Raw genomic sequence first — 16,325 nt, forward strand, 5'->3', positions numbered from 1 at the left:
CACAAGATCAAAATAATAGTATAACACCGCAAGTACGAGATTGATCCCACGAAGATTGTTAATTTTATTTAGAATTAATTAAAATATCAAAGTTGTCACGAAATTGATATTGATATGTTGAAAAGAAATAAAGATAAATAAAAGGTAGGGCTTTGATATCCACCACTAATCATGCTCAAATAATATAACAATATGTCATTGCTCCAATCATATTATGAATACCTAATGTTTGCCAACCTAAGGGTATGGGTGTATACTCCTTAAGCTATTGATTTTCCTAAGCAACGAGTTAGGCACGGGTGTATACTTTAACTCTTTTCTTTCTTAAAGGATTTAGCATGGGTGTATACTAAGTTGTTCTTTAAGAAAGCATAAATCTATGAAAATCGACAAACACACGAAACCTAGGGCATGGGTGTATACTCCTAGTTTTTCATGTTGATTAACCCAAGAACACGTGAGGAATTCTTTTGTTACTCTATCAAGCTCAGGACTCGATCATCCAAATTGACTTAAATAACTAATCCATACCATATGCATATAATGGCCAATCACACATAAATGAGGAATTCAAGAAAACAGGCATTAATCAAGTTAAGCATCACAATATGATTATCACAAAGGCGTCAATATTGAAATATTAAATAAACATAATTAGGGCTTCTATCTAGCCCTCCTAAAGAGTTTAGTTACACATAATTAAAATAAAGGAAAAAGAAAGAACCGAAAACCATTCCTAGAAGTAGCCTCCAAATTCCCCTCTCCAAAGTTGTGTCTCAAATATCCCTTTCCTAGAAAACCTAGAAACCCTAGTAAAATCGTAGGGTTTAGTCCTAGTGCAACTAGGACTAAAAAAACCCTAATATGGAAAGCAATAAGTCTGGCCGCAACTTCTGGAATTCTCCAGCGCACGGATGCGCTCGATCGCAACCCGTGTGCGTTCGCTCGCATGGCTGCGATCAATCGTGTATCTTCTATGCTCGATCGCAGATGCGATCGAGTCTTCTCTTGTGCGCACGAGGGCACGCCTTGCTCTTCACAGTTGGACCTCTCTGGAAGTGCGCTCGATCGCAAGTCCCTTGCGATCGATCATAGTACGAGAATGCTTTTTCTTGCTTCAAATCTTCTAGTTTTTTTTCTCAATTTTGTCCTTTAAGCCCAATACTTCCATGAATGCTTTCTTTTCTTCCAAAAACCTTTAAGACAAAGAAAACACAAAAAGGAAATAAAATAACATAAACTAACAAAAGTAAGGAATTAACAAATATAAGTTAAGGGCTAAAATATGAATATTTTGGCACTTATCATCACTCCTAGGGGTGACGTGAGAACCATGTCACACGTCACCCCTAGGGGTGACGTGTGACCCATTTTACATATGCCACTCTCTAGGGGTGACGCGGGGTGACGTGTGACCCATTTTACATATGCCACTCTCTAGGGGTGACGCGGAAAATGGGTCACACGTCACCCTTAGGGGCGACGTGTGGCATGGTTCACACGTCACCCCATAGAGGTGACGTGGAAAATTCTTTACACGTCACCCCAAGGGGAGATATGTGACCCATTTTCCACGTCACCCCTATGGGGTGACGTCTGCACAGTGTCACACGTTGCCCCTAGAGGTGACGTGCAACCCTCTTACCGCATGTGACCCGTACGTGGTGATGTGTGAACAGTGTCACACGTCACCCCTAGGATGATGTGTCACTTGTAAAACGTCACCCTTGGAAGGGGTGACGTTTAAAAAAAATCTTACTATTTAAACGTCACAAAAAACTTGTTTTTTTGTAGTGTACATAGTTGTTTTTTTCTTTTCTTTTCTTTTCTTTTATTTATTATTATTATTTTATTTTATTTTTTTTAACTCTATGGATGTGGAGTGCTTTGAATGTGTGGTCTCATATATTACATGATGTTTCAAAAATTTGATACGAATGTTTGTCTTAATATCGTAGGTTTTAGGTCCTTTAGTATTTTTTTGAAATGTCATATAACCCTAGTTTTGGATGTGAAGAAACGTGCCTATAACCAGGAAGTAGGAGTCTAGAGCTGTTCTATGTATTCTTAGTTTTGCACTGCGACAGTTTGGCTGGCAGTTTCCTTTCATTTTTTTTTTTTTTTTCTTTGGGGGGGGGGGGGGGGGGGGGGGGGGGCTGGTGTTGGGGTTGGGGTTCAAACAACACGATTTGAATGACACCATCCACACTTTTTAAGAGTAATACTGTTATTTGGGACTTTATTTTTTGAGTTGTTATTTGGGACATTACTTGTACTATTGATTTTTTTCATACGTTTATTGATTTATTTTTTTTCAAGATAAGTGAAAATAAAATTAAGGGTTAAATATTATTTCAGTACCTGTGGTTTGCACCAAAATCAAATAGTCACCTGGGTTTTCAAAAATATTGCAAATGGTACTCGTAGTAAGCCAATAAATACACTTTGTACCTCTATCAAGATTTTGTTAAGTTTTTTAACGGAATGCCAAGTCACCCTTACACGTGGGTGCCATGTGGCGTGATACTTGAGTTTTTGGGTGCCACATCATATTTTATTTTTTTTTAAAAAAAATCCAAAAAAAAAAAGGAGAAACCAAAAAAACATATTTTATTTAAAAAAAATCAAAAAAAAAAAAAAAAAAACACTAGGGTGGCCGAACCACCCCATAGGGGGTGGCCTATGGGGTGGTTCGGCCACCCCCATGGCCCAACCACCCCCTTAGGCCAAGGTTGAGGCTCTCTCCTCAAAGAAGGCAACGCTACTCTTCAGAATTGAGGTACATTGTCACCATGGAGTTATCATCTACAGACAATTTCTACATAAACATATAACACTGATTTGCACTGTATACTTTGATGCAGTCTGTAGGCGGTTTCAAGGTTTCTAGATGAAGACAAGTCCGGTACTTCGTCGAGGGACGTGGAATCGGGAACATGGGTGCTCTCATAATCAAAGTTGGGGCCTCTGTTTCATGGTAAGATTAGTTCAGGCAAGAAGCACTTTGTAAATTTGAGACTTATACTCCAAACAAAAGTGCTGTTGAAACGAAAGAGAAAGAGAAAGGGAAAGGATGAACCTAAAAGGGGTTGAGAAATGGTTATTTAGGTGGGGGAGGTGCAGAGGAGAGCTCTTCCCACCTCCATCGCAAAGAACTGAGATGGTTTAGCTCAATTTTTTGCATTACATTTTCCATGGCATATTGTTTCTATTTGGGAATATGACATAACCACACCAGGGATTTGTCCATCACATTTTGAAGGCAAAGTTTTGGTATTTGAAAAAATGACAACAACAAAAAAGTTTTGGTGAAGCGGGAAATGCATAGCTCCAATGGTATAACGAATTGCAGAGTATGGAGAGAATTAATGATCACACCTTATTTGTCAATTGTACAGCACTTACAAGAGAAATGAAGAAAAAAGAAGAAGAAAGGGGAAGATAATGTTGACTCAAATTCTTGCACAATCAACCAATCATATCTAAATGTCTTACAATGATCCTTATTGGGGATAACAGGACAACTTGAAAATTAGTAATTCAGAATTCCATTTCATTATCGTTTCCATAGAGAAGATCAAACACAAATGAACCATATAAAGGAGTATAAAGAAATGAAACTTCGCAAGTCAAAGAATTGCCGTGCACTAATGCATCTCCAATCCGCCACTGCTTTCTCCCCTGCTTGCTCTACTAGTTTCTCCCCCGCTGCTTTCTCCCCTTCTTTCTTGACACCTTGCTAGATACCTTGCATCGATGGAAAATGCATTAAAGTTTTTGTCTCACCAGTTTAAATCTCCTTTTGGAAGACTACGACTGTAGAAAGGAAATTCAAAGAGAAAAGTTGCTTGACCAAAAGGGAAAATTCCCATATACTGTTGGTTGCAGTAGAATTAGAGGGCTGCAACATAATATGTTACTTCTTTTTTAAAGCCTATATTCAGCTACGTTCCCAAACTTCTTATATGCCAATACCTATTTTCATTTGTGCAGTACATCATAAGCCGATTCAGAAAATGATGAATATTGTAATAAAATCATAAGCAAGAAGACGCAAACCTCAGGCAATGGTATGCCACTGGTGAAAATGAGCATCAATGTGAGCAAGATTGGCCCAAGAATTACAAGCCACTCGGCACCTTCTAGTACCGGTGTGGAAGCCACAAATATTCCCCACCAAAGGAGAATCTGAGATCAACATTCATCAAGCTTCCATTAATTGATGGAAATGGAATCAAGGTAAACAATGTAACAAAGTTGTTCAATGACTGATGCATATACATTTAAGTATGCTGATCGTGAGGCATGACTTCTGAGCATGTGAGATGTATGAGGCAAGCATATGGAACCAGAACCCCAGAACAAAAGAAACAATTTTAGTCACATCCTAAAAGGAGTTAACAAATTTATTAAGTGCATATACATATATATAAGTCCAGCAGTTGCAAATTTTGAGTGGTTGATAAGTTCCATATGTACAGAATAAGAAGCACATAAATCACAGATTTCTAAGAAGCATCAAGAACAGCTGCATGTAGCACCAGTGCTAGAAGTAGTGGCATTTGAATGAAATAGAAGCACTAACCGTGCCAAAATAGTTGGGATGACGAGAGTATTGCCAGAGTCCAACATTACACCATCTCCCTCTATTTTCTGGAGAGTTTTTGAATACCAATTTTTGCTGATCAGCTATTGTTTCGACTAAAAAACCCACTGACCACGTAATCCAGCCAACTATGTCCGCAGCCTGGAGAGATGGATTTCTTGAGCTCGAATTAACCACTGTGACAGGCAAACTAACTGTCCACACCCAGATAGCCTGCAGTGAAGGGGAAAAAATAAGTTTTAATACAATTTGAATGTTAATACAGCCAGTCCAACCTGCCCCCACAAACTAAGAGCAACTCCCACAAACTAAAATCATCAATACACAGATATAGCTAATTCAAAATAGAAAATAGAGAGCTATTAAAACCTGAAATATCCAGAATATTGCCAGCTTTCCCAAATTACTACGCATTTCATCAAAACGTCTATCCTCCCCCCACTGCAAGATCCTAATCATATCAACCAGAAAATCAAAATCAAATAAAAAGTTGATATCAAGATGATACAGTAATATACAGCGACACTGTCATTAAGCATCGGCCAGGCCCAAAGGATAAGAATATGTAATAGCAGCTGTAGTAATTTGAAGTTTTCAGGTAAGTATGTAAACTAATTTAAAAACGCCAAATGGGTGCACCCCAAAAACACAAGTATATAGGAAACGTGAGGCTTTGTGGAGTCAAGTCTAAAAAATGAAACCAAGTTGTGACAAACAAAATTTTCATCCAGTGAAAGAAGTTTGTGGAGTCAAGTTACGCAATGTTACATTAATCATACCCCATTAAAAGAAACAATCCGCGGCGAAGACCCCATATGAATACAAGTGAAGTCAAGACTATCTGAAAAACAGAGCAGCAACGTTAATAAATATAAATTCTAATTATTTATTTATGAAAACCCGAAGAAAAACATAAATTCAAATTCCATTATAATCATAATGCAGTACTTTTACCTTATGTGCCATTAAAACCAGGAAATATTACCTGTCTAACATTCCATGTGCCTTTCAGAATCAGAGTCAATATTGCAATTATCGCAAAATTTGTGCTTCCTGTGAATTCAATGAAAGAAAAATAAAATTTAACAAGAAAAAAGAAAAAACTGGAAGTAACATAAACCATTACTATAATAGACGACTGCCCCATTATTTCTTCTTGTTTTCTTTTCTTGGTAGACGTGTTCAAAGAGCTCAGTAAGGAATCAAATTCTCTTTTACTTGTGTTTTCCTACCATTTCTCAACAACCAAACAAGAACTCATTTCTCTTTCTAAGGAAAATGGCGCAATTCAGAGTCCGAGAAAGCAAAGAAATTAAAGGATAAGGAGAGAAAGAACAAGATACCGGAAAAGCCAGTGACTATATCGAATTTGAGAAGGGCTGTGACTAAAAAGAACAAAAACTGATACCCCACCTGCAATACCCATTAAACTTCTTTCATCTTTCAAGACTAAAAACTCAGACATGAAAATCAGTCAAGCAGAGAGACAGAGAGAGAGAGAGAAAGAAAGTTTACAATGACAATGGCAGTTAAGCCTAAGAATCCCATGACGATGGCGCTATATCTTTTCTCTGGTACTCTCTCTGTATGCAGTATGCTACTGCTGATGCTCGTAGAATCTCTCTCTCTATCTCTCTCTCTCTCTCTCTATGCTACTGCTGATGCTCGTCAGCTCGTGGCTTTTCTTTGCCCGTCTTTGTATATGGATTAAATGGGATATCAGCAACGTTACCCTTTGACATTTAAGTAGGGGTGTACTGGGCGGGTATAACCGCCCTACAACCGATAACCGTATAACCACATAACCGCTTTGGTAGGCAGTTATATATACCTTTCTTGGCCTGCAGTGTCCCATATCTGAGCCTTGATGAGCTTGTCGCCGGCCCTAATTCAACCCCTATGGTGGGCTTTGAATCTAAACGAAATTCACCTTTTGCAAATCTGGAGAGAAGATTTGATTTCCCAGCACCAGAGTCTCCAATAAGAACACATAATCACACTCTTCATCGAATGAATCAGCCATGTGCTATTTTCTTCTACCCTCAATCTCTCCCAAGAGAGGCGGAAATAAAAAGGGAAAATTTTTGCAGTGGGGAAAATACCAGAAACGAGAAAGGATTGAGGCATGGTGGTGAGTCATGGTCTTATTATATTTTTATAAATATAAATTTCAAAGCAAGTAAGTTTGGCAGTTCCTGTGGCATTGTTTTTGGAGGGTATTGAGTGTTTACATGTGAAAACATTGATAAAGACACGATGGCTGTTTCTTGAGGTTGTCAAGATTAGGTGACAGTGACAAACTAGGACATAAAACCAGTTAAACCAAAAAGCCCACTTGTTCTTCCAATTGTGTGCTTATGTGGCATATTTTGACTGGGCAGTCCTAACATGATTGTCACTGTGGGTTACCTTATCTGGAGTCCAATATTGTTTATAACACATACACCTCATTAGTTGCTTAAAAGCACAGCAAAAACCGGAATGAACCCTTTTTACCCCTTCGATTTTGCCTCTGTTTTCAACTGCAGCTGATACAACTTTTTTGCCAAAGGAACTGAATAGGATATTCGTAATATCGAATGTTTCTTTTGATAGGTTATTTGGTGTCTAAGGCTTATGAAAAAACTAAGGAATTTAGGCTTTCAAAGGTTGAAAGAAAGGGATATGGTTCTGAGATGCAAAGTATTGAGATATGATTTGATTCCTTTAAATTCCTCCCTTGATTATCTACCATTTATTTCTCTTAATTAGTTTCCATGTATATAGAAGCACACCTGTATGTCATTATTAGATTTTTATTTGAATTGTATTTTCCTTTTCTTAGTCCATAGTTTATGGGATTTTGTCCCCCTTGATGTACTATAAAACATAGCTCAAAGATGCACAATAATATATGAGAATTCATTCTCTTTTCGTGTCTTTTTTCAATCTTGTTCTAAGTTATATTTCTTAACATGGTATCAGAGCATCTCTAATTTCCATTTTTTTCTCCATCAACATGTCCGAGTCACACACAAATGTGGAGGGTCATACACCCTTGAATAACGAAACACCTCACACAACAACCAGTGATGTTTCTCTTCAATCTTCTCCATATTATCTCCATTATGCCGATCATCCAGGAGCAGTTTTGTGTTCTACCCCTCTCACCGGTGACAACTACATTACCTGGAAGCGAGCCATGAAAATGGCCTTAAATGCCAAAAACAAATTTGGCTTTGTAGATGGTTCTCTTACTGGACTACCAGCCAACTCCACAGACCTTCCTATGTGGGAAAGATGTAATGATATGGTGTTGTCATGGATCCTTTACTCCATTGATAAATCGCTCATCAACAGTGTCATCTACTGCAACAATCCTCGAGAGGTATGGATCGACTTAGAAGAACGTTTCTCTCAAGGTAATAATCCCCGAATCTTTAAGTTAAAAAGAGATATATCTACCTTGAGCCAAGATCATATGTCAATTGCTGCCTACTATAACTTTATCAAATCATATTGGGATGAGTTAAATACACTCACAACCATCCCAAAATGCACTTGTGGTGCCTTGCGAGAACTCAACCAAATGCAGGAAGTTGAACGTGTCTTTCAGTTCCTTATGGGATTGAACAAATCATATGTTTTCATCCGCAGTCAGATTCTTTCTATAGATCCTCTTCCCAACATTGGCAAAGTTTATTCCATCATCCATCAAGAAGAAAAACAGAGATTGCTCCACCTCCCTACATCCAATTTTGATTCTATAGCCATGGCAGCAAATCGAAATTTCTCGCAATCTCGTCCAAATGAATCACAAGGCAGAGGACGTGGTAGGCCAAAATGCGATCACTGTGGAGCTCTTAAACATTGGAAAGATGTCTGCTATAAGCTCGTAGGGTATCCACCCAATTGGGATCATTCTCACAACAATAAAAAGTCCGCCCCCCCCAAAAGGATCCTCTCCTTATGTTGCTCATCATGTCTCTACAAAACCAGGAACATCTCATACCAATGAAAGTTCAATACTAGGTGTCTCCGCTGAACAGTACCGCCAATTGATGGATCTTCTCTCGCCCACTCCTTCAGCCAACCTTGCTGGTAAAATCTCATCTCCCTCTTGTAATTTAATTCCACCTTCACATTCCTCTGATTGGGTCATTGATAGTGGAGCATCTGATCACATGACCTCTATTCCATCCATCCTCAAGACTTCTCACGAAGTCAGCAATCCTAGCCCCATTAAACTTCCAACCGGTGAAGTCGTTCCTATCACTCACATTGGCTCTATCAAATTATCCCCCACTGTCACTATAACCAATGTTTTATACGTCCCTGATTTTAAGTTTAATCTCCTTTCTATTAGCAAAATCACTTGTGCTCTAAATTGTGTTGCTATTTTTTTCTCCACTTTTTGTGTCTTCCAGGACCTAGCCACGAGGAAGCTGATTGGAATGGGTGAACTTCGTGATGGACTATACTACTACAAGGCATCCGCAACACCACTTTCCTCTGCAATTCCATCTGCTATGCAATCCCAATAGAATCTTGACTTCTCTTTGTGGCACCAACGTCTAGGACATCCATCTCTATCCGGCATGAATAAATTCATTTCTATTCCTAATTCTTGTTCTCACTGTGATGTATGCCAACGAGCTAAACATACTCGTCTCCCTTTTGCATTGAATCACAATAAAAGCACTGCCATTTTTTCTCGAATATATTGTGACATTTCGGGAGGTTATCCTACTCCTTCACACACAAGTGCCCATTATTTTTTGACTATTGTTAATGATTATTCATACAACACTTGGGTATATCTTATGTGTTTCAAATCTGAAACTTATTCCTGCTTAAAGCATTTTTGCCTTCTCATCAAAAATCAATTTTCCTGCCCAGTTAGACACATCTGAACTGACAATGGGCAAGAATTTCTATCACACCGCATCCAACAATTCTTCCACGATAAAGGTATAATCCATGAGCGCACTTGTGTGGAAACGCCCCAACAAAATGGAGTTGCAGAGCGTAAGCATCGACACCTACTCAATGTTGCACGGTGCTTACGCTTCCAAGCCCATCTTCCCATTTCTTTTTGGGGTGAGTGTATTTTGACTGCCACATATCTCATCAATAGAATCACCTCCCCTAGCCTTGGAAACAAATCCCCCCATGAACTCCTTTTCAATACCCCTCCTGAATATCATCATCTTCGGGTGTTTGGCTGCCTTTGCTATACACAAACTCTTCGTTCATCTCGCGACAAATTCTCACCCCGTGCCTCCAAATGTATCTTCCTTGGTTATCCGTTTGGTCATAAAGCATACCGAGTATATGATCTAACTACTAAGAAAATCTCTATATCTCGAGATGTAACTTTCGTTGAGAATGTTTTCCCATTCCAACATCATTCTCCTTCTCCAAATGCACATGTTATCCCTTTACCCTCTATGGATCTTTCTCTCCCTAACCCATCTACTCCAACCACTTCAACATTCATTTATGCTCCTAGTCCCTCCGACCCAATTGACTTATCTCGTCCTCCTACCCCTCATGCTTCTCAAAGCTTAACAAAAATCCTCTTTTACCTTGCACTCTTTAACAGAATTTTTGTATCTATATTCTCAGAAGTTCAACCCCACAGAATTCTTCGAAGATACCCTTATTGAGAGAGAGTAAGAAATCTTCAGCACAACAACATATATATACAAAGGTACTGCTCATATTTGCTTCCTAACAACAAGGCTGTGTCATGTACCCTAATAGGTACGTAGAGTGCACTTCATCTGCAGTTCAAGGTTTGGCACTCTTCAGGATGTTCTATCCTAGGCACAGGAGGACAGAGATAGACAGCATCATTTACCAGGGAATTCAATACATTGAAGATGTTCAAGAACCTGATGGATCGTGGTAATATGTTTTTTTTTTTTTTGTCTGTTGATGTTGTTAAATTGTACGGAGACAAAGTTCGAACTTAGAACCTTTGCTCTGATACCATTTTTTACAGGTATGGTCATTGGGGGATTTGCTACACCTATGGTACATGGTTTGCGGTTGGGGCACTGGCAGCCTGTGGAAGAAACTACAAAAATTGTCCTGCATCGCGCAAAGCTTGTGAATTTTTGCTATCAAAGCAGCTATCTAATGGTGGATGGGGAGAAAGTTACCTATCAAGCCAAAACAAGGTATATATGCAACAGTTTCTTTCAATTTGAACGTGGATTCAGATTTCTAGCAATTTGTTTTTGGTAAACATTTTAAGGGTTCTCTCACATTTGTTATCCGAATTGCTAACAATACGAACTTCAAAATTGCTAGAATCTCAAAGTTTCTTTCTTTGTGAAAAAGGTGTGGACGAATATAGAAGGCAATCGTGCAAATTTGGTCCAAACCGCGTGGGCCTTGTTGTCTCTCATTGATGCTGGGCAGGTCGGTGCATCACTTTCTCTTCAAATATTTGACCATTTGCTCTGCATTATAAGTTTGTAACATAGCATTGCTGTATAAAAAGACCAAAGAATGTAATGTGTTATGGAAAGAAGAAATATGAAAAGAAAAATTAAGATTTACACAAATGAAGTCAAGAAAATCTAAAGCTTAAGTATTCAATTATGTCAAATTTTTGGTGTTACAAACATATATACCCATAATATACTGATTTTGAATGTTTTTACAACTTTAGGCCGAGATAGACCCAACACCAATTCATCGTGGGGTAAGAGTATTGATCAATTCACAAATGGAAGATGGTGACTTCCCTCAACAGGTAATTCATGTTTATTTAGATAAATTGACAAAGTTTTCCTTTAGTCCTGTCAATTAAATCGATGTATGTTTTTAAAGCACGTGATTCTCATATGCTTTAAGAACAGATGTAGTAATGCTACTCTTCACACCGACTTACATGACATATTTTAAGTAGTTTTCCTTTTCTCTAAATGGCTGACATAGTAAGCCACTTAAAACACGTAACATTAGCTAGTATGAAATGAGCGTGATAAATAGGTGTAAAGAGTAACATTTCTTTCATTCCAATTTGAGGAAAGCTTTATCCATTTAAGTGTCTTTGAGTTGGTCTGTTTTTTTTTTTTTTTTTTATCAAAATAAATTTTATTGTTATTGGCAACAGGAAATCACTGGAGTATTTATGAGGAACTGTACGCTAAACTACTCATCATATAGAAACATTTTCCCGATATGGGCTCTTGGAGAATATCGGAGGCGAGTTCTGTTTGCATGATAACCTGAATGCGTAAGCAAATGATTGCATATTGAACTTCAGGAGCCCAATTTAGCTTGAAATGGAATGGTTATATTCCACTACATATACGACCTTCATGCAAAGTAGCAAATGTCGAGAATGCTTAGTTACCAAATAAATGCAGAAAATTCTCAACTACTTGAAAGATGTAAATTATGTCATAATTAGTTTGATGTGAGACAAACATCAACTCAATCATGTAATGCAATTAATATAATATATGTGGGTGTTAAATGTGTAATATCATGTCATATAAACCTTATTAGAGTCAATATTTGAATTTTTGCAGATAAATGGTGATTTAACATGATAATGTATGCGTTGTCTTTTGAGATAATTAGTGATTTGAGACTTTTAATAATTTAAAGGAAAAAGTACACATACTTCCTTCAAATTGCTACCCTATTGTTTGAGCATCTCCAGCAAGGCTTTTAAACTAACTTTTAAGTTAAATTTAGCAATTTTGGTGCTCCAGCAGACCTTCTAGAATAACAATTTTTCTAAAATTTGCTACAGTGAACTTTCGTATTTAAAGGTTCACTATAATACCTTCTAAACATTTTTTATTCTTTCTTTCTCTCATCTCCTCTCTCCTCTCTCTACCTCTCCCTCTTCCTCTCTCCTCTATCTATAATAAAAGATAGTATTTAAATAAAGTAGACTGTAAAATAGATAGTCTGCTGAAGTTTATTGTGAAAAAGTAGTAGCTAAACTAAAAAAGTTGATTTTGAGTGGCTAAAATAGCCATCAATTGCTGGAGATGCTCGATTAATGGTTGTTTTTGCTTGGTTAGTTGGGTTGTTTCGTGTAGGGGTGTACAAATGTGGTGGTTATTAACTGCTAATAACTGCCTACATGCAACCTCTAACCGAATAACTGCATAACCAAAAATAACAGCAATCGGATAATCGCCTAAGCCAGTTTCGGTTATTGGTTATAGGCATTTAGAAATCCGGTCGTTTGTTGTTTCTTCCACTGCGTGTTGGGATCTTGTTGGGTAAACTGTTACAACCCGTGTTGTTGTATTGAGATTTTCATGTGTTCCTTTATTTGTTGTGTTCAAAAGGAGGATTCATGATTTTATGTGAAAAAATTTATGATTTCATGAGAGTGATTTTTACAAATACATGGTCAAACAATATTACACACAGTCTTTTGTATGAATTGTTTTGAATAGTTTTACAGTCATCAAGGTAGAACCATTAATGAATTTGTATTAAAGGTAGAACCTCGACACCTAAATGAGTTTTGTTTTTGGGACTTGTAGAGTACATAGGCAATTATAGAAATATGTAAATTTAATCAATAATTTAACATGACAAAAAAAAAAATTTTGGACATGAATTCTCTGTGTGGCAATAAAATTAATAGTGTATGCTGCCAGGCTACGAGGACATGTTTGTAACTTGGAATGGAGGATATGTTTGAAGTTGTAGGGGGCTATATTTTCCATGCTTAGATGCGTGGGGAACAAAAGGCAACGTTTAGGCAAAAACCGACATTTTTTTGTACTATTGTCGGCGTTTTCTATTGATGCCAGTTAAAATGACGTTTTGTATACTGGTGGCATTATTAGCAGTTTCATCAAATTTTATTCACTAAAATTGTTAGTTTTTAGGTTGACTAATTCGGTGTCCAAAAGTGTAATTGCTTCTCGGTTGAAGCTTCGATTGCAAGATAGGCGTTCGAATGGCTGCATGACATAGTGAAACCCAAGAGCTCCATTCGCTGGGTTGCCCGAACGTGATTAGTTACCCGAGAGCTTCATTGGCTTCACGTTTGCAAGTTCATCCGAATTGGTGAAGGGACGTCCAAATGAAAGTATGTTATTGCCGCTTCCAAGTTCAGCTTGAATTTCTATAAAACCCTAGTTCCATTTGAATGAGACAGTCAGCCGTCCCAACGCGACTATAGATTTTCCACAATAAGGTTTTCTACTTTAGTAAGGAATCCTAATTCTTAGTTACCTATATATAAGACTCTATAGAGCACGATTTTTTTAAGCAACTAAGATGACAAATTTTATATTGTGCTAAGAGATGATTATTAGTATTCAGAGGTTCAAAGCTATTTGGGGCAATTACTTTTTTCCCTATCAACTACAACGCATTATTAATTTCCCCAATGAATTGCCAATCTTATTGACTGACCCTATCAGACTACAATTTTCTTCCTAAAACCCCCCCTTCTGTTAGGCAAACTTGTTAAATTGGATGGAATATTCTCTTTTAGACGTTAAATCTCATTAAAAGATAGAAATGCCCCCAAATAAAAATTCAAAAAAAAAAATATAAATATATAAAATTTATAATTTTTTTTTTTTTTAAAATAACTTTATACCCTAAAATTTTTAAAAATTTCAAATTTACTCTTATTTACAGATAACAAATTATTATTATAATGATTATATTAATTAAAACAAAAAAACAAAAAAAAAAAAGTGACCCACGGCGGGTCACCTTGGTGACCCCTGGCGAGTCACAACCGTGGGTCTTTGTGACCCAAGGGAGGGTTTGTGACCACGATGGGTCACAAGTGACCCTCCGATGGGTCATTTGTGACCCAAATGACCCACTTGGGGTCAGAAAGTGACCCTCCGAAGGGTCACAAGGTGACCCTCAAAGTGGGTCACAGACCCTCAGTTGGGTCACAAAGACCTACTGTGAGTCACCAAGGGGACCCGCCGGTGGGTCACAAAGTGACCCACGATGGGTCTTGTTTTTTTTAAATAATAAAAATTTGTTTTTAATAAAAAATTAGGGTATTTGAGGAATTTCACACCTCTTAGTTGGGATTTCATAGAAAATCCTAACGGAATGGGTATTTGGAACGAAATGAAAGTTCGATACATCAAAGTGAGAGATTTTAAACTTTGAGGGGTGTTTGCAAAAGGAGCGTGAGTTCAAGGGTAAGTGAAATTTCTCTCTTTTTTTTTTTTTTTTTTTTTTAGTTTAAGTCTTTTTTAACTGTTTTTTAGTATTTTTAATTGACTTTTTATTTTTATAAATTAATTTATAAGTGTTTTTTAATTTTAATATATTAATATTTTTTGTTTTAATTTTTATTTAGTTTTTTAATTTTGATTTTTGATTTGTTTAATTTTAAGGGTATTATATGTAACTTTTGTTTATATAGTTAGGGTATTTAGGTCATTTCAAAGTTTTTAACGAGCTTGATTGACGGAAGGGGATTTTGGGAAGAAAATAGTAGTATGATAGGGTCGGGCAGTAAGGTTGATAGTTTATGGGGGAAAATTGACAATGCGTTATAATTAATGGTGGGAAAAATGTAATTACCCCAATCTATTTTCTCTTAGAGTGTTGTATTTGAGAAGCTGTTTTATTCATCAACGATAAGAAGTTTATCGGACGATCCGATAAAAGCGAATCACTGCAAGACCACCCCTAGACCGGCCTTGGGGGTTGTCAACCACCCCATTAAATTTTCTCTTTTTTTATTTATTTTTTTTAGGTTTATTTTTTTTTTTTAATTATTATTATTTTTAATTTTTAGGACATGTGGCGTATTATGGGAGTGACACGTGGAAACTCCGTTAATTGGGACTGATGGAAACTAACGGAGGTATTGATTTTGTCTTTTCCCATAGGTGAGGTACCAGATTTGTCTAGTTTTAAAATCTTAGAAGAAAAATAAAAACTTTAAAACCAAGGTACCAAAAATGTTATTAACTCTATTTTTAATTCAACATTTATTTTTCTTAAACACCTATTCATCCCCCCTCTAGGTATATTTTGGAGTCCAGTTTATATTTTCAAAAAATAGCTAAAAATCACATTTTTTATTTTAACTACTAACTTTTTTAAAGCACTCCCAGAAGCTAGAACTTTTGTTCATAGGGGGCAAAATATAATTAAAAAAAAAAAATTATCAATTTTAATTATATATTTCAATAGGAAGTGATTGAGTTCAATCTAATTGGGTGGTAGTATGAGAAATTTCAAAATTTATTTACGGGATGGGATGTCTTGTAGTTAGAACTCATTGTACATTAATGAATTACCTCTTTTCATTTGAATCAATAAATTAAATCTATTGACGGCTTCAGGACCATCAAAGTATCATCTTATGAGTTAGAGTTTCTAGATGCACAATGATCATCCATTTTTAATGCAATATGCATGCTGAAAGGAATTTTTTTAAAAAAGAATTGTTTCCCGATAACATCTAAAAAATCAATTTTTCTTAATTTACTTTAAAGTTTAAACTGTGTATATCCAACAATTAACTAGGGAGTAACTTTAATTAATTATGATGCCACATTTATCCATCTTTGAAAAGGAAAAAAAAACGCTATGGGTGATTCAATTTAATTATTTTTTTTTAAATGCCAAATTTTGAATTATGATATGTATGGTAGTGTTTTTGTGTAAGTTTTGGCTTGCATTTTTTTTTTTTTTTTTTTGTAAAGTTTGGCCTCCATTTCTAAAATAAAGACTAGCGACAAATAAGTCTCTTGGC

At 36.6% G+C, this 16,325-nt stretch overlaps 1 protein-coding gene, 1 long non-coding RNA gene, 1 other non-coding gene and 1 pseudogene across 3 annotated transcripts; 3 read left to right on the forward strand and 1 right to left on the reverse strand.

The window, feature by feature from the left end:
- Positions 1-3,413: 3,413 nt before the first annotated feature.
- On the reverse strand, positions 3,414-6,809 carry LOC132183757 (uncharacterized). The gene is made up of 8 exons (XR_015912814.1): positions 6,122-6,809; positions 5,950-6,019; positions 5,592-5,659; positions 5,386-5,447; positions 4,976-5,057; positions 4,586-4,819; positions 4,060-4,188; positions 3,414-3,747 (listed from the first exon to the last, which is right to left on the reverse strand). It is a non-coding gene; the product is annotated as an uncharacterized LOC132183757 (transcript).
- Positions 6,810-8,141: 1,332 nt separating this feature from the next.
- On the forward strand, positions 8,142-9,047 carry LOC148584383 (uncharacterized; annotated as a pseudogene).
- A 1,164-nt stretch (positions 9,048-10,211) lies between these two features.
- Positions 10,212-10,668, forward strand: LOC148584384 (uncharacterized). The gene is made up of 3 exons (XR_015912787.1): positions 10,212-10,260; positions 10,352-10,495; positions 10,593-10,668. It is a non-coding gene; the product is annotated as an uncharacterized LOC148584384 (long non-coding RNA).
- Positions 10,669-10,677: 9 nt separating this feature from the next.
- Positions 10,678-11,881, forward strand: LOC148584385 (lupeol synthase-like; the record flags this gene model as incomplete). The annotated part of the gene is made up of 4 exons (XM_088518424.1): positions 10,678-10,770; positions 10,934-11,014; positions 11,268-11,351; positions 11,715-11,881. Coding segments are annotated over 4 exons (369 nt in total), but the record flags the coding sequence as incomplete, so codon positions are not given.
- Between the last annotated feature and the right edge of the window lie 4,444 nt (positions 11,882-16,325).

The sequence above is a fragment of the Corylus avellana genome, chromosome 7 (genome assembly GCF_965113065.1).
Source record: "Corylus avellana chromosome 7, dhCorAvel1.hap1.2, whole genome shotgun sequence".
Taxonomy (NCBI): domain Eukaryota; kingdom Viridiplantae; phylum Streptophyta; class Magnoliopsida; order Fagales; family Betulaceae; genus Corylus; species Corylus avellana.